Source organism: Cynocephalus volans, chromosome 2 (genome assembly GCF_027409185.1).
Source record: "Cynocephalus volans isolate mCynVol1 chromosome 2, mCynVol1.pri, whole genome shotgun sequence".
Lineage (NCBI taxonomy): Eukaryota > Metazoa > Chordata > Mammalia > Dermoptera > Cynocephalidae > Cynocephalus > Cynocephalus volans.
This window is the reverse complement of record NC_084461.1, coordinates 153,718,906-153,740,760: the sequence shown is the minus strand read 5'-3', so window position 1 is coordinate 153,740,760 and position 21,855 is coordinate 153,718,906. Positions and strand designations below refer to the sequence as shown.

Sequence of the window (21,855 nt, the reverse complement as noted above, 5' to 3'; positions counted from 1 at the left end):
CAATGTATGGACCCACATAAAACAACTTAAGGGGAATGGGGACTAATAGGGTTTCATTTATTGTTTCAGTGATTGCCTCAAACCAAAACTGATCAATTCAAAGTAGATGCTATAATATAAACAGATATAAACATTCTTAGACATGTTTTTTGTGAGGTGCATTTATACACACACACACATACATGGATATGTGGGGGGTGTGTATTAGAGAAAGAAAGAGAGAAGTTGAAGTCCCTCACCATTTCCTCTTTACTACTTCTAAACTCAACTGGCATAAATGGAAGGCATGACAGAGGAGATGGAAATGGATTTCTATGGCAGATTAACTTTTAGCAGGGCTGGTTTAGCCCTCATAAAGCAGATCTGTCTACCTTCTAACCTGCTGCCTGTATTAATTATGCTTATTAAACTTCAAAGCTGTAACAAAGAAGAAATAGAAGATGACAGGAAGAACGCATACACAAAACTAGCTGAGACCAGAAATAAGATGTCTTAAAAAGGTAATATGTGGAGCTGGCCAGTTAGCTCAGTTGGTTAAGAGTGTGGTGTTGCAACACCAAGGTTGAGGGTTTGGATCCTCATACCATCCAGCTGCTTGCACCACCCCCACCGTACCCACCTCCCCCCTCCCGCAAAAAAGGTAGTATGTCAAGAGGTGTTAAGGTTCAGAGGACTTACAGAACCAATGGTTCTGACTTTCTGCAGTGGGAAAATATAAAACTTTGCACCTACTCTGAATGATTTACCTGAGGCATTTCCAAGCCCAGATCCTGTGAGTCCGATTCAAAACTTCTTTTTTTTCTTGTTTGTAAATTCCTTTCCAGCTTTACTTTTAATTCCAAGATCAACGATGATTTTCACAATAAACAGCAGGTTTTCCCAGAATGCCTTCAATTCAACTGCTTAAATCACTGTTTTTCTTTTTTTAATAGGTCTGTGCGATTCTGTCAATACAAAGTAACTTCACTGAGCTCCATTAAAAACACTTTGAGCTTTCAAAAACATTAACAAAGAATATAGTACTTTAAGCCAGTAAATTCTGTGGTTGCATTTTCAAGAATTCCTCCACTTGTTTGTTTCTAAAATAGAGTTGGTCAATAACCAATTGGAAATAGTTTTTAAAAACCACCCTGACAAAATTAACACGGGCTCATCTTTCCAGTGATCTGAAAGTTGTATTGTACTTAATCTTAAAGTCAAGCTCTCATTTACTTTATGTTTTTTATGAGAAAACATGTCTCAACATTTAATTCTATCTATTGTATAATAAACACTGCTAAATTAATCTAAATTTTATATCTCATAAATCTACAGGAAGAGTAATGAATATATTAATACCTAGTCAGCAATGGAACTTAACAAATCTTCTACATTAAATAAAATTGCATTTGCAATGTTATATAACATTGTATGGTATATAACCATTGTAATGGTATATACCATTGTAATGGTATATAACAATGTTATTCTTTGAGGTATAAGTAAAAGCTGTCCTTGAAGAAAGAATCATTCCAGCAAACTTTTAAAAGGTGTATGTTCAGAGGAAAAATGGGAATATGGACTACTTTGAAGACTGGTTTCGAGGGTTAAGTTAAAGAATGATTGCAAATCATCTGGCACAGGGTCTTCATCGGGTAGAGGCTTATATGTTAGTTCCCTTCTCTCCTCTGTGTGAAGACCTTAATCAGGAGGAACTAAACAGCTATACCCACTTATCCTCTTGTCCTACATCAGTGGTTCTCAAAGGGTGATCCCAGGATCAGCAGCATCAACATCAGCAACCCCCTGGAAATCTGTTAGAAATACAAAATTTTGGACCTCAGCCCCAACCTACTAAAACAGAAACTCTAGAAGTGGGACCCAACAATGTGTTTTAATAATCCCTCCAGGTGATTCTGACCCTCCCTAAAGTTTGCAAACCACTGCCCTAACCTTGCTCTCATTCAATCTAGATGCAGCATCATTTCTTAAATTGATGTAAAGAACCAATTTAAACTGAACTGCCCTCTGCAGTTAGCACACTCTTTGGATTAGAAGATTAGAGTGGTACATTATTTCAATTTCAAAGACTTCTTACTGAACAAATAACAGTCAACAAAAGACTCAATAACTGTTCTACTTAATTAGATTAATAACTTGACTATAATTTGTATTTCCTGGATCTTTGAGTGGCTCTCCCCTCCAGTAGGCTCTCACTCCCACTTCACTGGTCTAGCCCAGGAAACACTGTCAAGTGGCCAACCCAGGCCTAGAAACAGAATTAAGTATGCTTTTTGATCCAGTGCTACAGTCTAAGTGGATTGAGCCCTGCCCGGCCCAAAGGCCAGTTCTTGCTAAGTCTTGCTAAGACTACTGTACTGGTACGTAGTCTTAGTCCTAACTCTTCCCCTGATTCCTGACAGTCAGTCACCTTTTCTAAACCTATCATCTGGGCCCAGAAAAGGCATCTAATTCAAGCCATGCATTCCACAAAGTGGACCAGTCTAATCCTGATCTATAAACTGGATCTGGGAGAAAAGTTTGATACTCTCTAAAACCTGAAAACTTACCCTTACTAGCATTAGGATTGAAGACTCAGGAAGAGAGTGAGTTCTATTCAACATATCCTTACTGGCATCTACTAAAGATACTATCTACCAATAGTATGGTTTATCAGGGAAACACTGGACAAAAAAGGGCTAAGTTGTAGTCACAGCTCTCACTTACAAACTATACTACATTGGGTAAAAGCATATTTCTAAGCCTCATTTTTCTCATCTCTAGAAAAAAAGACAATACTACTTTCTCCTGGCTAATAAAACTTCCATAAAAATACAAGTATTTATTTAAAATTTTACTTAAACACATCAAAACAAACTCAGTTAATGCAGTTAGCAAATAGAGCAATTGTTTGGGAGATAGGAGAAATGGATTCCAGTTTTGATTCTGTAATTAAAACTAAACAGCCTTATGAGTTAGAAAAAGTTGCTTACATTTATGCCTTACACTTTCCAATCTGAGGAATAAGAATTATTTCTCCCTTAACTATGTAATAGGGATGTTACGAGAACTGAATGAGATATTACATTAGGATGTAATAATAAAATAAATCTGGAAAGGTGATTATTATCAATGGTTATATTTTGCCAATGCATTCTTTGTCCCAGTTCAGAAACTCAACATCTGTGACAGCTATTGCCTGCAAGGCTAAATGTTTTAAAGACACCAATTCCCAAAGAGGGAGTATCCACCAAGTAAAGGGTTAAGCTCATTCACCTGGGTGTTGAAGGTCCTTAGTTGCTTCTCCTAGTCTCTCAAGTAGCAGCAAATAGGATGGGGTAAGGGCCAATTCTACTCCAAAGCAGTGGATCACTTTTCAGCGATAAACTCTCCCAGTCTCTAAAACTAATGACCCAAATTCACAACAAACTATCCTTATCCCCATTTTCAACCCATTTTCCAGAAGTGCTTAGTGCTGTTCCAAATGTTTATTGTGAAACAACCACAAAGAACAAAATTACCCACCCCAAAGTGGAAGAGAAAAAAAGAATAAAGGGTTCCACAGTAGTTACCACTACATAGCACCTTCCATGATACACTGTTCCAAAACTGTATATATACTATAGCAGGGAGCCATATACAAAGGGTCCATTAATGCTTAGATGGCAGAATAAAACTGAGGAAGAAGGTGCAACAACTCGTTTTTCAGGATGCCTTCACACTTCTTTGGGCTCAAGAATATCCACATTTTACTCAAAACTCACATTTTGATACTAAAATACATCAAAAGCAATGGCCTAATTTCCCCGTGTGACCTGAGGAATATCTGTTCCAAGGAATGTTAAACGGTTACTCAATGAAAGGATTGTGAAGTCTGGAAAACACCACATTAAACAAAACTATATACTGCCTTTACTGCAGGACTTCATGGAAACTTTAAGGTGCTAATGTGCATTATAAATTACTAACAGGTGAATATAGCAGAGACCATTTCTCAAACTTGATCAAAGATTTTGATCATAAAATCTTCCACCCTGGCCTCAAGCCTACCCCTCAAGACTAGTGTTTCTGCCAGAAAACAAACGAACAAACAAAAAAAGAAAGGAAAAACTGAATTCCTCTAGTTGTTACTTCCGTTTATTCACAACACTGATTCACCAGTTCCCAACACAGTTTTGTGGGTTTTTCAAGGGAAAAAGGACTGTGGTCCATCAGAAATAATATTTACGAACAGATTTTTCTCTACCTGGGCTCATTCAAAAATATTCAACAACAATATAAAATAAAATAAATAAATTTAAAAATTCAACAACAGCTCCTAGACAGGCACAGGACAATACTGTAACAAGAGAACTAGCTAGCTCACTGAAGCAATGAGGAGAGGCAAATGATTGATTTTTGAGCAACAACTGCAACACCTGAAGACAGTCATAGCTTTTATTTCTTTCACAGCCCTTTCTAGCAGGTTCTACCCTAGGTTTTTTGGGTTCTGTTTTAACATATGTCAAGGTTTACCATGTATATTAAGCAAGGTGAAAGGTAAAGTAAGATGATAGGTACAGTCAAAGGACTTCTTACAAAAGGTCATCCATAGGACTGCAGAAACCAATAATCATAACTTTAAAAGCCAAACCCAAGAGCTGACTGTGTGCCTCAGGCAGCTTACACATATCCAAGAGCTCCAAATTGTGCCCCTTCTGAATCCGAGGTTTTCAACTGATTCCTGAGTCTACGTAAGAAGAAAAAAGTTCACACCAAGGAACATAAACCTTTTTATAAATGAAAATACCTTATGAATAAGCTGATATTGTATATGATGGCCAGAATCCCTGTTGCTCCTTTAAAATGACAGTGGTTTTAGACGACTACCCACTTTTAGTAACTTAAGGGAACTGGTCCTCACAATGGTAAGTAGCTCTTCTGAGTCACCCAACATTCATCAGAGTAGATGTTAAAAAATTTCCAACATACCCATTGGGATGGCTATTATCCAAAAAATGGAAAATAACAAGTGTCGACAAGGATATACAGAAATCAAAACCCTTGTGCATTGCTGGTGGTGATGTAAAATGATGCAGTTGGTGTGGGAAACAGTTTGGCAGTTCCTCAAAAAGCTACACAGAATTACCATATGACCCAGCAATACCATATATATCCAGAAGAATCAAAAGTAGGGACTCAGATAGATATGTGTACACCCATGTCCACAGCAGCATCATTCACAATAGCCAAAAGGTGAAAACAAAACAAGGGACTATCAACAGATGAAAGGACAAGCAAAATACAGTATATATACATAATGGAATATTATTCAGCCATAAAAAAGGGAGTGATTCCACTTACATAAAGTGTCTAGAACACAAATTCGTAGAGACAGAAGGTAGAATAGAGGTTAATGGGCTGGAAGAGTTATTATTTAATGGGTACAGAGTTTCTGTTTGAGATGATGAAAATATTCTGGAAACAGATAGTGGTGATGGTTTATACAACATTATCTATGTACTTAACACCACTGAATTGTACACTTAAAAATGGTTAAAACAGTAAATTATATATATATCTTACCACAATCTTTTTAAAAGTTTTTAAGTAAGAAATGCTAATACATTTATACTGTTACATAAATCCATATACCATGGTTTATTTTGATCTTTCCTAATCTTTGCTGGTTCATGCTCATCATTTCTTTCACATGGTCAGAGGTCTTGGTCCTCTCTCTGTTGTCGTTAGACTGTATCAAAGCCACATTCCTAAGAAGTCGGAACTGTCCTCACCCTAATTTAAATAAATTATTTCTCCTAAGGCTTAATCCTCAGGGGAGGGGGAGGGGGAGGGAGGGGAGGGGAGGGGGAGGGAGGGGAGGGGAGGGGGAGGGAGGGGAGGGGAGGGGGAGGGAGGGGAGGGGGAGGGAGGGGGAGGGAGGGGAGGGGGAGGGAGGGGGAGGGAGGGGAGGGGACAGGGAGAGTAACTCATTTAGTTATTTAAAAGGTTATACAATGCTCATACCCCATGGGATGCTCCTGTTTGACAGCTTATCAGTTTGTCCAACCTCTTTAGCAAACTAGGACCCATCTGCCACACATTCCATCCATCCTCCCATACTTCATATGTTTCACTCAACAATTCTTTTCCTTCTGAAAACTACTCTACTCTGTAAGCATTGAACTAAACAGTTCTCCAGATGCTTACTATTTCATGGTACAGCAGAAATCAGAGACCCCCAAATCTCCAAACCACTGAGGAAGCAGAGGCTGCCTATGCAAGGAACACATTGGGGGAAGGGGGAGTCAGGTTCCCCCTTTATTATATAATATGAATCTTGTAAACACAACTGCAGGCAAATCACTCTACTTGACCCTTCAATAGCAATTCTCTAGATGCCAAAATTTAGAAAGACAGGTAATCTCAAAACTAGATGGTTATAGTTTATGTAAAGAATTATTAGCAAAAGACCCACATTATTTATATTACAAATCTTGCTGCTGCTAGTCTTTAAAAATGGAAGACAGGGGAAAGAGGAGAGTAAAGATGGAGAAGACGTATCTTTTCCCACAGACTAGGTGAGAAAAGATCACTTCCCTAGCCAAAGCAGTATGTATTGTATCGTGACCTCATAAACACCTTTGATCCTTCTGCCATACCACCTTACAAACTCATTATCCTGGTCAGTCCAGCAATCTTCTTTTATCCTTGCATTCAAAGAGTTTTAAAAATATGGAGGTTGAATTAGGTTTACTACAAAAAATTTAATTAAAAGAAATAACTAAAACCACATTTTACTGAGAATCCTAAGAAATTAAGAGAAGATAATAAATTTTTAAAAAGTGGAATGCAGTCTTGGAGGAAGACACAGGACATCTCAGTTTGAATTTTGTTCAATTCCTTTCCAAAGGTTTCTGCCCTACTTTAATCTTTGGGCTACAAAGACAACATATGGGAGCTTAGTTAAAGCCCTTTGGGAACCAATAAAAATGACCATTAAAGCTGGCCTCTGGATCAATCTGAGTTGAACATTGGAAGGGCTACTTTTTATTTCTCAAAACTATCAACTACAAGATACTGGAATCTCTCTGAAACCTTGCTATCTTCCAATTAAGTCATTCAGAGCACAAGAATAAGAGCATGCAACAGTTTTAGATAGAACCAGAGAATGCACTTCTAACCTCAGCCACCCTGGGTTACCACTGAAAATATTCACAATTTACATTTGTGTAGCTGTTTACAGATCACAAAGCACATTGCTATACCCTGTCATTTTTTATTTTTATTTTTTGGTGGCTGGCCAGTATGGGGAAATGAACCCTTGACCTTGGTGTTACAAGGCTGCGCTCTAACCAACTGAGCTAACTGGCCAGCCCTACCCTGTCACTTGATAATACAACTTGGTGAAGTTAAAAGGGCCAGTATTTGGATAAAATATCTTGGTGAAGTAGTCTGGGTATATATTGGGATCATCACTGTCCCCCACCCCCTGTCCAAATCTTTCTTACATTAATTTTTAAAAAGTTCAGTAAGGATAAGAGATTTTTCCGAGGTCATTCAGTAAACAGATGCCTCTGAGAAAACCTGTCATCACAGACATTATCTCTATTCTCAGTGCCTCAAAAAGCATGTCTAAAGGACTCCCAAATCTACATCTTCAGCCTAAACATGCATGTGCCTGAGTCCTACCATCTGAGATCAGGATATCTCACGCTCGCATCCTATCACTTCAGACACAACATGCCACCTCCCTATCCAAACATTCCTTTTGTATCAAAAGTACCATCACTCTCTGACATTCAGGCATAGAAGGCTGATCTCAGTCTTGACTCTTTTCTTCCTCCTCTCCACTTGCTTTATTAACTTATACAAATTCTCTTCAGCAAAGATATACTGACCACTTACCTTGTACTAAGCACAAATCCATCTGACTTTGCCCTTTCTACTTTCTCAACCCTTACTTAGCCCTCATCATCTTATATTTACTATTGCAATATCTGCCCTACAGTCCTCCTGTCTCCAGCCTCTCCCCATCCTCAGCTCTTACGTCCCACTTTAAAATTATTCTCCCTAACCAATCACATCATATTAGCGCTGTGCTCATAAGTTTTCAGCAACTCCCAAATATCTCTTGGATAACGTCCAAAATACTCAGACACAGTGAAACTATTTTGCAACCCCATCTTCTACTACTTTTATAAATAAATGCTAGTATTAGACTGATCTTACCATTTCCCCAAATCCTTGAGGCACTTACAATCATATTTCACTCTACCCAAGGATCTCCAGCAGTGAGATTCTGGCTTTCGTGTCTTTGCTCCCAAAATTTTTCCTCTTTCTCCTCCCCAACCCCTTGTTTCTACTACCAGATTGTAAAATGACTGAGAATGACCATCATATCACATGTCTATTTCACTACAGTGCAAAAGCAATGCCTTGTCCAGACAACAAGTTAGCTGACAATAAATGCGAAATCTCCTCACACCTTCTGGATAAGGACTCAGAGGTACAACACTCTTCATATACAAAGAAGTCAGCCATACAATACATATTTATTGAGCATCTTTTATGTGCTCCAAAGTTTCTTACAGTAGTTTGTTAATTTGAGTCTTGAACTACTGTAATATCCTATAGTAAAAACACTAAAAATTGTACTAAATTTTTTTTTAATTGCCAGGAAGAGTGCTGTTTGAATTTAAGTCCATGTTAAAGACCTGAGATAATTCTTGTCTAGGGTGGAGAGGGGAGAAGTAGGATTAAAAATTATTTAAATCAACTGAATCCAGACTCTGGACTGATATATGTTACACTGTTCTTTCACTCTCTCACAAAGACATACACACCATATTTTTAATTAAGACAAAATATTTTATTAGTATATTAAAGATTTGAGTGTTAAAAGGATCACTTGGTTTTTGAGCTGTTTCATAGAAATCTACAGAATGTGCAAAGGGAACCATACAATTAAAGTCAGCAGAATAAAAACAACAGTGGTGCAAGCAAGAACACACTTGAACATACAGCAAGATTCCAGTAAAACATCCATCACTGGACACTCTGGACACACCCTAACAACTTTGGTGCTCCTGATATCAGGGATCTGCGCTCTTCAAAATTGTTTCCTCCCTCCTTTCTCAGATTTGACACTTTTTCAAAAGTGGCATGAGCATATACTACAGACAATTTTCAAATTCTCTTCAAATTCCTTCCTACTGGTGAAACAGACTATAACACCAGCATAAGATTATGCAATAGCTGGTATGGAGTTTATGGACACAGGGCTACAAAGAGACTTTGAATATGGTTTTGCAGTCATCTCATTCAACACTGAGAAAGGCTGAGTAATTCTTTGGCTCTAATACCCCTAAATGACTTGATCTATGAGAAGCAAACTCTAGATAATAGATTCTGCTTCATAGCTGAATATTTGGAATTTCATTCCAGATTCTCACCTGCCTTCTTTTATGTGTTAACACAAGAATTCCCCCTCTTACTTTGCAGAGATATTGTGAGCCATGATAATATGTAAAGTACCTAACCCTTGCACAAAACAGATCCTCAATAAATAGGGGTTATTTTAATGCTAGGATTATTTCCTTGGTATATGATGCTCCTGGGATGTTGCTACTATAAAGGTATAAACCCAAACTCAAATCAGAATCCTAGGTTATCTAAATTCTGAACTTAATTATCACCAAAACCCAGCTGCCTGGAACAAGAGTGAATAAGGGATACTCCAGCAACACAAGTCAGTCGTTTAGCACCCTTGCCCTTAGCTTTATGAGAGTGAATGTTAATTATGCTGTTTTAATCAGCAAAAGAATCTTTGGATTCAAAAAATAATTCATAAAGCTGGAAACCAGTCATCTTTATACACACAATAAAAAATTGGTTGATAAATTACAAAGGGAAAGGGCTTCTGCAGAAAGATTATTGCTCTTATTGTTCAAACAATTACATATAATTTATCACTTTTTTTACGGCTAGTTTCACCATAGATTCTGGGCAACTTGAGGGTATGAACTTATATAAAATTTATATGTATATCCATAATCCCTTCCATAGTTTCTAATAAGAAGACACACAGAGGTGTGGTCTAATGTTTGCCACACTTATCTCAAAAAGGTTCAGTAACTGAAACAAGGGAGGCACACTATTACAACTGCTGAGAAAACAGCATTGAATATAATCAGCAGTTATCAGAGAAGTACAAAGAGTAACCAGAATCTGGTTGCCCCCCTCCATCAGACTCAGTATTCTTAATATCCCTTCAGAGGAAAGAATAAAATTCATTTACAGTAATTTGTTAGTTTTTAACTTTGTAGTTTAGACAACCAGCAAGTTAATATACTGAGCTATAAAACAAAGGTAACAAGGACCTAGTAAGTAATCTCTACTATCAGTATGTATATATATTTCAAAACAGAAGACAAAGTTAACTGAGGATTGAAAGCAGAGGTCTCAAACTGGATAGCAGCCAAAAATCAATGCCCACAGAACAGTTTTCTTCAGCCCACACATTACTGTTTTTAATATTTTAAATTTTAACTGTCAGCACTTAATTTGTAAATTTTGTGTAAAACTTCTGATTCCTGATATCTAACACCACTCTCGAGAAAAAATAAAAATCAGATCTGACGACATTGGGTACAATATTCTCAGTAGGATGATCATTTGAACTTAAGTGAGAGTTATCCCCTATAAAGTGGCCTGTGCTCTCCATTTTACAGATAGCGAATCTAAGCTGAGAGATGCTCAAAACCACTGAGCTAGCAAAAAGCTAGCTAACTCCAGGGTTTTCACTCTTAACAGCTCTGCAACTTGGCCTCCAAATAAAAGGTAGTGTTAAGAGGTATTTAAAAGACCTGTCCATCAATGTTTATTGCAGCTTTATTCATAATAGCCTAAAATCCGGACACAACACAAATGTCCATCAACTAGTAAATTGATAAACAAATTGTGGTACATCCATACAATAACAAGGACTCAACTGATATACAGTTATAAATACATATATATAAACATATAAAAACATATATATCTCAAAAGCATTATGTTAAATAAAAGAAGCCAAATTCAAAAGACAACACATTTTATGATTACATTTATATAAAATTCCAGAGAAAATAAAACCATAGTGATATAAGCCAAATCAGTGACTGGGGGCAGAGGTAAGGGGAGGAGGACTGGCTGCAAAGGAGCATGAGGCAACTTTCTGCAGTGACAGAAATGTTCTAGATACAGCTGTAGCAGTGGATGGATGACAGCATATATATATGTCAAAACTCAAAATTGGGTGAATTTTCTTTTATGTAAATTATACCTCAATAAAGTTGATTTTTAAAAAGAAGTATTTAGAAAATATTAGAAAACGACAGAAAAGGGCCAGCCCATGGCTCACTTGGGAGAGTGTGGTGTTGATAACACCAAGGCCACAGGTTTGGATCCCTATATAGGGATGGCTGGTTAGGAGAGTGTGGTGCTGACAACACCAAGTCAAGGGTTAAGATCCCCTTACCCGTCATCTTTTTAAAAAAGAAAACTACAGAAAAGAATACTACCAACTTGACCTGGGAAAATTTGGGAAAGCTTCAGGAAAAGGTGAGATTTGAATTGGATGTTATAGAACAATTTTAAGGTGCCCAGGAAGTAGAAAACACGGCACATTCTGCACTGTAGCCTATGAGAAGCAGCATCTTTGAAAAAAAGGAAACGCTTTATAAAAAGAAATTCATAGCAATGAATAATTAGTATGCAGGTATCAAAGACTAGGTGATATTAGAAGATTTCCTAAAAGGGAATCAACTCATAAACATATATTGCTATTCATATGCAAAATAAGCAGACAGTGTGGAATTCGTTTTGTTTTTAAGTAAAGCAAAATAAAAAGGAAAAGTAAGGGTCAAAGAGAAACCCAGAAGGAATAAAGGAAGGGAGGGAAGTAAAATAAAGGCTAGGGACACATAAGGGTCAGAATCAAAGTTACCTTGGTATGGGGACAGATTAGAAGAAAGGAGAAAGGAAGTGGGACAGACCTTGACTGGAAACTAAAAGAAAATCTAAAAATTGAGGGAAGAGACCAACCAACCAAAGTCAGAGCTACAGAGAAAAAAGACCTGATAATGTAGAGCAGGCCCAAGGGATTAAGAGGAAAAGGCAAAAGCAAAAAAAGTTCTTTCCTCCTAAATCCTACAAATCAGTTTCCTCCTCTTTCATTCCCTCACCACTACCACCTCTGCCTTAGCTCATGCCTTCTCATACCCAACCCCACCGTACACATCACATATACCTTTTACGTCTCCTCTACTCAACTAGGATGCTTCATTCACTTTTCTTCAAAACCCCGTTCATGGCCTGTTAGCTCAGCTGGTTGGAGCACAGCCTTGTAGCACCAGGGTCACGAGTTCAGATACCCATACCAGCCAGTTGCAAAAAAATGAAAATAAAAAACCCAGTTCAAATGGCACCTTTTCTGTGATGCTTCTCCAACTTTTCCAGGCAGAGTTAGCAGTCTCTCTTTCATACTAAGAAGAGTTTGTTTTAATATATTATCATAACATTGCACTGCAATGTCTGTCTCCTCTCCTAGTCTATGGGCAACTCCTGAGTGCGCCACGGGCTCGGCCCTTATGGGCAACTCCAATAGAGGATTCAATAGTAAGCAGTTCAAGAAACCTTACAACTACATCTCGTTTTATACAACAGAAGTAAGATGCTAGAAGCCTTGCTGTTTTACGGAATTCTACAGTAAATCTTTTGAACGAAAGTACATCCACCCTACTCCTAATTCCTCCCCATACCATCAAGGATTGATTAAAACTTTTTAAAGTTTTATTTTTGTAATGCTTTAAATTTCTTGGTGAATGACAAACCTATAATAGAGAAGAAGTCAATTCTATCAGGAATGGTGTGAAGCAGTCAAAAAAGGAACTTTTGTAGAATAAAAGGAGTACCTTTAACCCTCAAAGACAAAACATTACTTAAGAAAATAAGTGTACAACAAGAATATGAAGAAAACTGGAGGACAAGAAATCAAGTTCATGAGGCTTTCATGGGAAATCATCAAAGCCAATAATACCCAAAGATAAATAAGGAAAAACATGGTTTTGTAACAAAAGGTATTGGCGTTGAAGGGACAGAACAATGGGATGATTAGAGTTGCTGGGAATTAGTAGAGAGCTGTTTAGAAAGCTGTTCAGGGAAGAGAGTTCCAATATAGATTTTGGAAGAAGGTTGTGAATTGGTGAAAAGACATATAAGGCTTGCCTGGTGCTAGAACCGAATGGCACAGTAGTCAAAGTACCACTACAGTGCCCCCATTAAACTCTCTCCAAGTTTAGCCTACCCCACAGGGTGAATCAGACTTATCAGCAAGAATGATTTTACAGCAAAGAGAGACCCTGCTATACAATTGAACAATTATTCTAAACTTACAAGAAATAAGAGGTTCAATTCACATTTACCAAACACCTAGAAATCAAGTGGTCCAAGACTTAATGACAAATCCAAAGAACAAGGCACAACTCTTTATTTGTACTTAGGAGGTATTCAACAAATCAAACTAATGGATTTTATCTAAAAACAAAAGAGTTAAAAAGATTTTTAGATATCATCAAAATAACTTCTCTACAAACTTTCTTTTTTAAAAAAGGATCAATTTTAGAACTCTTTGTTTGAACAGATGGTGATTAATTCTTGTCTTCCAACTAAAAAAAGTCCAACATCTCTACTAATAGTAGACTTTATTACCTTCCAGATACGCAGTTCTTAGCAATGCACTTGGTGTCAGGCACGGTGTCAGGCACAGTGAGTATACAGAAATAAAAGATAGACTCTGAACTCAAGGAGCTCACAGTTTAACGGGAAGACAAATACTGCAAAGTGGGGCAAATGCTAATAAAGATAAACTAAGAAAGCAGTGAAGCCAAGAGAAAGAAAATCAAATTCAGATTTGAGAGGTGGTTCCAAGCAGCCTGAAATATTAGCATATGCAAAGTACAAAAGCTTGAGAACACAACTAAAAATTTCCCAATAACTCCCTATGAGATGAAACATATCATTAATTCCTACCATTACAAATTACTAAACTGACATTACCCATAGTCATCCAGCCGAATGATAAATAGGCTAGCTGGAACTAGAAACAAGGCTACAGGCAACATGATGCTTTTCAGTTCAAAATGGTCAATATATCCTCTTTTCTAAACTTTTATGTTTCCAATTGAAATGGTTCAAGCCAACAAAAATGGCAAAATAGTACATAAAAACAAAGCAAAAGCTACTGATGAAAAAATTAAGTATTTGCCTGTGTAATATTTTCAGATTAAGGCATCTTTGCTTCACTGGACATTTAGCACCACTTGACATTTTCCACGGAAGGAGAGGGGAAGCAACCTGTATCTTTTTGAGCCTTGAAAAAGCATCCTACCCTATTTAGGTAATCCTACAAACATTTCGGGCAATGGCACAATCAATATGGCTTCTAAATTGCTGTATGATATATTTGAATATAAGCACTACATGTGTTGACTATTCACTTGACTAATATCTTGAAACAGCTGTACACAGTTACGAGAGATATGTTAACTGCACTTCTAAACCTCAATAGAACCATACCCTGAATATATTAAGGTTGTTAGGTACTGTATCTTACAGCCAAAGTTTTTTCAATCAGAATGCATCTCTAAAATAAATAAGACATACCAGTATTTGCTTTAAACAGCTTTTCGGGATAACATCTACAGATGGTTCCCGACTTAATGGTTTGACTTATGACTTTTCAACTTTATGATGGGTTTATCAGGGTATTAAATACATTTTTGACTTAATGACATTTTGACTTATGATAACCTACAATAGGTTAATCGAGAGGTGACCACATTGTAAGTCTAGGAGTATCTGTATACGTAAATGAAGTAAAAATATACAATGTAATGTTGCCATATGCTCTCGAACTAAAAATTCTTCAAGGTGTTCTTCAAGTGTTCAAATATTAACCCAAGTTGCGAACGCCGCTGGTGTAGTGTATCATGCAAGATTCCCAAATATTAACCCAAGTGTATATTTATATATTCTGTAATAGCTTAACATCTAAGTACTTAAAAACCCAGTGACTAATGTCTTACAACAGGGGTTGACAAACTATGGCCATGGGCCCAAAGGGAGGCACAGCCTGTTCTCGTAAATAAAGTTTTATTGAAATATAGCCCAAACATACTTTCTATGGCTGTTTTCATGATAAAAATTGCAGAGTTGCATAATTATGACAGAGATTCTATGACCCGCAAAGCCTAAACGTTTACTATTTGATCCTGTATAAGAAAATAGTTTTGTTGACCCATCTTAGAACAATCAGAACCAACGATCTGACAAATTTATGTCTACTCTTAAGACTTCATCTACCCTGGAATAAGCTATTGAATATGGTGAAAGAGTAAATGAATTCTTCTCCAAAACATTAAAGTACAAACCACATGAAAACAAGCCTCTGTTAGTTCTTTTCAAAATCACAATTGTCAATCTTGACTAAAAATTAAGCTTTAAAAGCAAACATTGAATTAGTTCTCTTAATCTTTTAAAAACTGTGCTACATTAACAGAATCAACATACAAACTCATTGTACACTCATTATCATTTGCATTTAGTTAACCATCAGTAAAAACCATAGTAGTTATTCCTTTACTCCTTACACTGGCATCCTAGAATCCACACACATGCAACCAGTTAACCAGTAGGGCACTGTCTATAAAAGTTTTTTTTTTACCCGCCGTGACAGAGAGTGACTTAGTAAAGTGGAGTATCCAAAATCTCTTCTAGATGTATTTAGCCTCTTTTATGGTTGATAGTATAACAACCCTAAAGCTGCTATACCAGTCACATAAAATAATTACACCCAAATAAGTTCTGTTGGATCTATTTGCCATTCTTAGAATAAGAGAATAATTAAATAAACAACGCTAATTGACTTCAACCAATGCAACAACGAAAACTGCCTTGAATAAGTATTTTGGGTATCAACAAAACAGTTCTTGTTTTGTTTTCATTTAATTTTAGCTATACTTCTCCTTTCTAACTTATTTTGGCATTGTAAAGGGCTGGGGTTTAGAAAGCAACACAATACTAACTGATAAAATAAGAACTAGTAAAAAAAATAAACTAATAATTTTACTTACTATAAAAGTTATACTTAAGAACTGAAAAGTCTATCAAATGATCAGGGATTATATTCCTACATATCATTCTTAACAGAACTGTGAGTCAATCATGCCAAAGTAATACAAAAACTGTTAAATTGTTTATTTACCAATTATTTTTCTCCAGTTAACAAAATAGGGGATAACGGAAATTTTTAAATAAGTACAGCCAACTCTTGAATAGCTCCTGCACGGTATATCTAAGACATGTTCCTACCCTTAAGTGCTTAACCAAAGATGCATCAAAAGCCTGGTACCCTTGACAATACCAATGTAGTCACAGGTTGTAAACTGATGTTAACCCTAAATTAGGCATTTAACAAGGCCAACATGATGCCAAAATAATCACGATACAATTAAGTGAAAAAAGTGATTTTCTAATTACAAATACCACTTTCCCCTTTGCCTTTAGTGTATCTCCTAGCTATTTTAGATTAAAAGAAAACGGGAAAATATTTAAAAGTACAATCACGTGACAACCAGTTTACCATAGATCACAAGATTTTCACAGAAGTCTTATTTTCTGCTTTTTTAAAAGAAGTAAGTCAGGCTTTGATCCTATTTCTCACCTGCAGGGCATTCGCAAGACAAAGTCCTAAAGAACCTTCAAAGCTAAATAATTTTCTCAAGGCTCAGTTTTCCCATGAAGTTGATTTACGTGAGCTACCAATTTAGATGAGCAAGGGGGACAAATTCTTACTAAGACTAGGACAAGCATGGGGCCTAATCTTTAAATGGAATCCTAATGAAAAAATGGAAACCCCGCCCAGTGCCCAACTTTCTTGGCTTTTCTAGTCCCGGTTCTCTCTTCGCAAAATCCAGAAAGCAGAACTTCCCCCTCGCTGCCTCTATTTGAGGCCTGGTACAGAAATTCAGACCGCTAGTTAACCAAGTACCTCCTTAAGGTAGTCTTAAGGCTCAAGCTCGCTCAGAAACAGCAGAAAGGTTTGTTTTCTTGGGTTAAAGGAGGGTTTGGCGGCCGAGTTTCTCAAGAAGCGTAGGGCCGAGAAAGAGGGAGACTCCAGAGGCTGAGCTCCATCTAGTCCCAAGAACCACCCCCGGGGAGGCTTGACTGCCCTCGGTACTTCCCTGCCTCCTCTGCTCGTGTGAGGAGAGCGGTGGGTCGGGGTCAGGTTCCCCTGAGCTACTTCCTGGTCCGAACTGACTCGCCTTCGGACACCAGAAACGCCCCCGGCCCGACTCTCTCGCCCTTTGCCCTGTCTCCTCCCCTCTCAGTGACCCACCACCACTGGTCCCCTCCCATCTAACATGGCCGCTCCACCCGGCCCACCCCCCGCACAGCCTAACCAATTGGGGGAACCCCGCGACACCGCCTCCCCCACGCCTATTGGTGTGGCTGCCTCCGTCCGCCTGCCCCATTGGACGGCACGGCCTGCCACTCAGATCCAAAGGTTCCGCCTCCGAGCCGCTTCAAGCTGCTTTGAGAAGACATATAAACAAATCCCGGGAGGGAGGCCCCTCTTGCCCGTCGCCTCTGGGGCGGGGACGCAACGGGGAGCGGCTACCCCGAGACACCCAGCCTGGACCCCCGCCCCCACCCTCAGCCCGCACCTCCTTGTTCCCTGCCAGCCCGGCACCAACCTCCGCGGCCCCGGCCCTTCCTCACACGCCCCTCTCTCTCCTCCTCCTCCCCCGCCAGCCTCGCCTCCCCTCCCGGGCCCCTCCCACCCGCTCTCTTCTCTGACAGGCCGGTTGCCGGCAGCCGCGGCCCCTAGCTCGGAGGCAGCGGTGAAGGGCCGGCCAGCCTGGCAAGGGGGGACGCCCGGCGCTGCCCACCCCCGACCTAATCTGCTGCCCGCCCGTAGGTCCCGTCTATCGCCGCCCCGCGCTTTTATGTAACCGTCCCGAGCCGGGGAGGGGGGAGGGGAGCGGAGCCCCCGTGACCGGCAGGCGGCGGCCCTCAATCCGCGCGCCCCTAGAGTGGGCCCTAGTCCCGGTCCCCGCCCCGCGCCGGCCGGGCCCAGAGCTCCGGCGCTGCTGCCTCCTAGGCCAGCCACCCTCCTCCGCCCCCCGCTCGGCTGGTCGGCCAACCTAGGCCCCTGCGGGCTCCCGGCGGCGGTCAGCAGCTCTCACCTGTGGGTGTGGGGGCGGCTTAGGGGCTGTGTCCGGTTCCGCTGCAGGGGCCGCGGCCCCTCTCCATGCTGCCTCGGGTTTGTTTTGTTTATGTCCTTCCTGACGGGTTCCCGGAAATCGCGTGACTCGCCCCCCTCACGTGGGCCGCGGCGAGGAGGAGGAGGGAGGTGGGGGCCCGCCGGCCACCAGCCAATCGCGAGGCGACCTGCAGCTCGGCCAGTCAGGGGCTCTGCCCGGACGGGCACCCCTGTCACATGACATCGGAGGGGCGGGTTGCTGAGAAAAACCAGGAAGAGAGAGCAGAGCCGGTGATAGGCGCCTGCCGCTGCAGCGTGGGCGTGGGCCGTTTCTGATACTATACCTCACTCTCACTTTTGAAAAGGTTATTCCTTTTCAAATATAAAGGCTTTCGTATCCAGCGTTTTATCTCATCTCAGAACCAGGCGGTGAGGCACGAAATGTCTGTATGCTCATTTTACAGTTTAAGTTCACTGAAACTTTGAAGGGGCTAAGGAAACGTTAACTGAATTAGTAGGGGGATTGTATCGACGTTCTATTTTATGAATGGCCTCCCCATCCGAACGTTTTAATTCACTGAGAGACTGAGACTTCCCTCGTTCATTCATTCACTGATTCAACTAGTTATTTAATGAGCTAAACTAATATTTATTGATCCGCAAACATAGAGATCAGTCAGACTGTGCACCTTTAAGAGAGAAGACCTGTACACAACTGTGCAAACAGAATGCTACTAGACAAGGCTTTGTAGCACATGGTCCTGAGAGGTTTTTGTGCTTCCTAATCCTAACAGCAATCGTTTATTGATCGTGTACTATCTTAGTTCTCCCTACATGCACATGCAATAGTAATATACCCATTTTTCGGAAGGGGAAATTAAGGCTCAGAGGGGTTAGGTTACTTTCCCAAGTCGTGCAGGTAGTAAATGACCTAGTTAGGACTGGAACCCAGGTCTGTTATCATACCCTGTGCTTCTAGAATGCTCTTTATACTTCTTAAGGGCACAGAATTTATCTTTTGAGCACACAAAAGAAATTTGGTTTTAGTAAGGCAAGGGGAAAGGAAGATTGGGAAACAAAGACACTTGGCAAGATTCCTTCAGGATGACTTCTCTTTTATCTTAGGAGTAATTGCCTTTGAAAACATGGCTCCGCTTTGCACAGATCTAGGGAAGTAGTATAGTGCCAATGTCAAAATCGTGGACTTTGGAATCGAAAAAACTTTCAAAGATCATAATCTTCAAGAAGGCAGGGACTGGCAGTGTTGTTTATCCTCTACCTTCCATGCCTGGCGCATAGGCAGTCATTACATATTGGTTGAATGAATAACGACCTGGATTTGAATCCTTGCTACATCTCGTGTGAACCAGCCTAAACTATTTAACCTCTATGAGGCTCAGTTTCCTCCTCTGTAAGTCCCTTATGGTGTTGATGTGAGAATTAAGTGAAATAATGCATATAAAGCACTTACATAGTACCTGACATATATTAAGCACTTAGTGAATGCTAGTATTATTAGATTGTTTCAAGGGCATCGTTTGAAAGATCTACAGTAGACTAGCAAGTAAAGATAACTCTAGACTTTAGCAGTTTAATAGCCACTAAAATAATACTTTTGTACACAAAATGAACAGGTAGGTATATATAGATACCTAAGAGGAAAGTAAATGAGTAAGTCCTCTGTATCCTCCACAATGCCAAGCACACAGTAGGGCCTCAGTACCCAATGAAGGAATGAGTATTTTCACTACTATTTGCCCTACAAGTGGCGGGATTATAATTATTTTCTTTTTAAAGTCTAACACATACCAAATTCTAATTTTCCACATTACCTGGAGTTTAAAATGGACAGAATAGAATAACTGACTGGAGATGTTTGAGCCAGGTTCCCCTGACTCATTCACATGAGATCCATGCATTAACTCTCCATGGACTACATTACAGACTATTCTCTTTCATAATACTATGTTTGGAATAGCTCCAACAAATTGTTGGCTCTTCCATTTTTACACTGCCTTCTGGACACAGGTGTTTTCAGCTCTTGTACTTGGCAAAAGTTCCTTGGGGTGAGGGAGCACCCAAGTTCATCTCCCAGCATGAGGTTCTGCCCATTGAAGATGCTTGCTAGTGAATTACACTGGATTCCTGCCTTTGCATCTCCTGTTGTCTTGTAAAGGACAGTTTGGCTAACAGAGACCTTCCCATCAAGGTTCGTTAATGACTGCATTCTGCTTTGAAGTGAATGAAATGACTAGCTCCTAATTGATTTGTTTCTCTGGGTTCCATCCTGGCAGGTTCTGCCACAAAGTTGGCAGGAAGCTGAGACACAAATAGAATTGGCTTGAGGTTAAAGAGGCTCTTCTGGTTCTATCCACAAAGCAGTAACCAACTGGCATCACCACTTCCAAAGTGCTTAACCTTGTTCCTGTTGAATAATTTACATACTGGGATAGCCTGAGTCAGAAAAACATGTTTTACATAAATCTGAGACAAGGGAGAAAACAAAGCAATAGATATGTAGGACTCCATTGAATTCTTAAAAATAAACTATTTATTTTAATTATGTAACATATAAACAGTGCAAAATTCAAAAGGTACAAAAAGGTATTCCATGGATATTAAGTGTCCCTCTCACCCATTTCCTGGCCACTTACTGCCCCTTCTCAAAGGCAACCACAGTTATCCACGCTCTGTGAATCCTTCCAGACATATTCTTTGTATGTGCAGACATTTCACCCACCCATTTAGACCGTGATGTGTTTTGAAAACTGTTGTTGGAGCCAGGACCCCAATTTGAGCTCTACTACAAACTATGAGATCCGAGGTGACCTCTCTGCTTTCCAGTTTCTTCACCATGAGGACTGTATACTAAAACTGGATATTCACCATGATCCTTCTAGCTTTAACATTGAGCCCACATCCTGAAAGAGTTAAAACACCTAACTTTCCTTGTGACCTAGTCTGCACTGTGTGTAAGTCTTCATTAGAGCAGATTGAGCCCTGCCTGCTGATCATGTACATGTCTTTTAAGTGAGTATTATCCTTTTGAGTCTAAGTGTTTTCTTTCCAGACCCCTCTGGGCCTGTGTGATATGTTAAGATTTCACAGCTTCAGAAGTGAGATTAATTAACTCAAAAGCTGGAAGATCTCCAGGAAAAGCTGTGTCCTTCTGACAGTAAAAACTGATTTTCTTCCTGAGAAGACTGGAATATTGCTGAGGGTGAATCTAAAAGACATACTGATTGATAGGTGGCAATTGGCACCCATCCTTCATTCATCTCACCTAAAAACTATTCTTTTTTTTTTTGCAGCTGCCTGGTACAGGGATTAAATGAACCTTGGACCTTGGTATTGTCAGCACCATGCTGTAACCAACTGAGCTAAAAAATAAAAACTATTATTTGGAAGAAGAAGAAAGTTGAGTTCTTCCCTCTTCTGCGCCTGATCTCTCAATAGTACAGTGTTCTTTATGTGACAGCTTTGAGACTTAGTCTATTTCTCCCAGAAAGCACCAGTTTTAGTCCCAAATACCCTTCCCTAGTCTATCATTTATTTATTTACCCTGATTCCTTATCCCACCTCATTCCCTA

The 21,855-nt window shown here is 39.5% G+C and overlaps 1 protein-coding gene across 1 annotated transcript in view; it reads right to left on the bottom strand.

Annotated features, from left to right (window-relative positions):
- The window catches only part of CREBRF (CREB3 regulatory factor), a 55,029-nt gene extending 36,683 nt beyond the window's left edge, over positions 1-18,346 (bottom strand). Inside the window, exons 1-2 of the mRNA XM_063086544.1 lie at positions 18,249-18,346; positions 747-944 (exon numbers count right to left, since the gene is read on the bottom strand). Of these exons, the coding sequence (XP_062942614.1) occupies positions 747-755 (9 nt within the window). The 5' untranslated portion in view covers positions 756-944; positions 18,249-18,346. The remainder of the gene's footprint in view (positions 1-746; positions 945-18,248) is intronic.
- Positions 18,347-21,855: the final 3,509 nt, after the last annotated feature.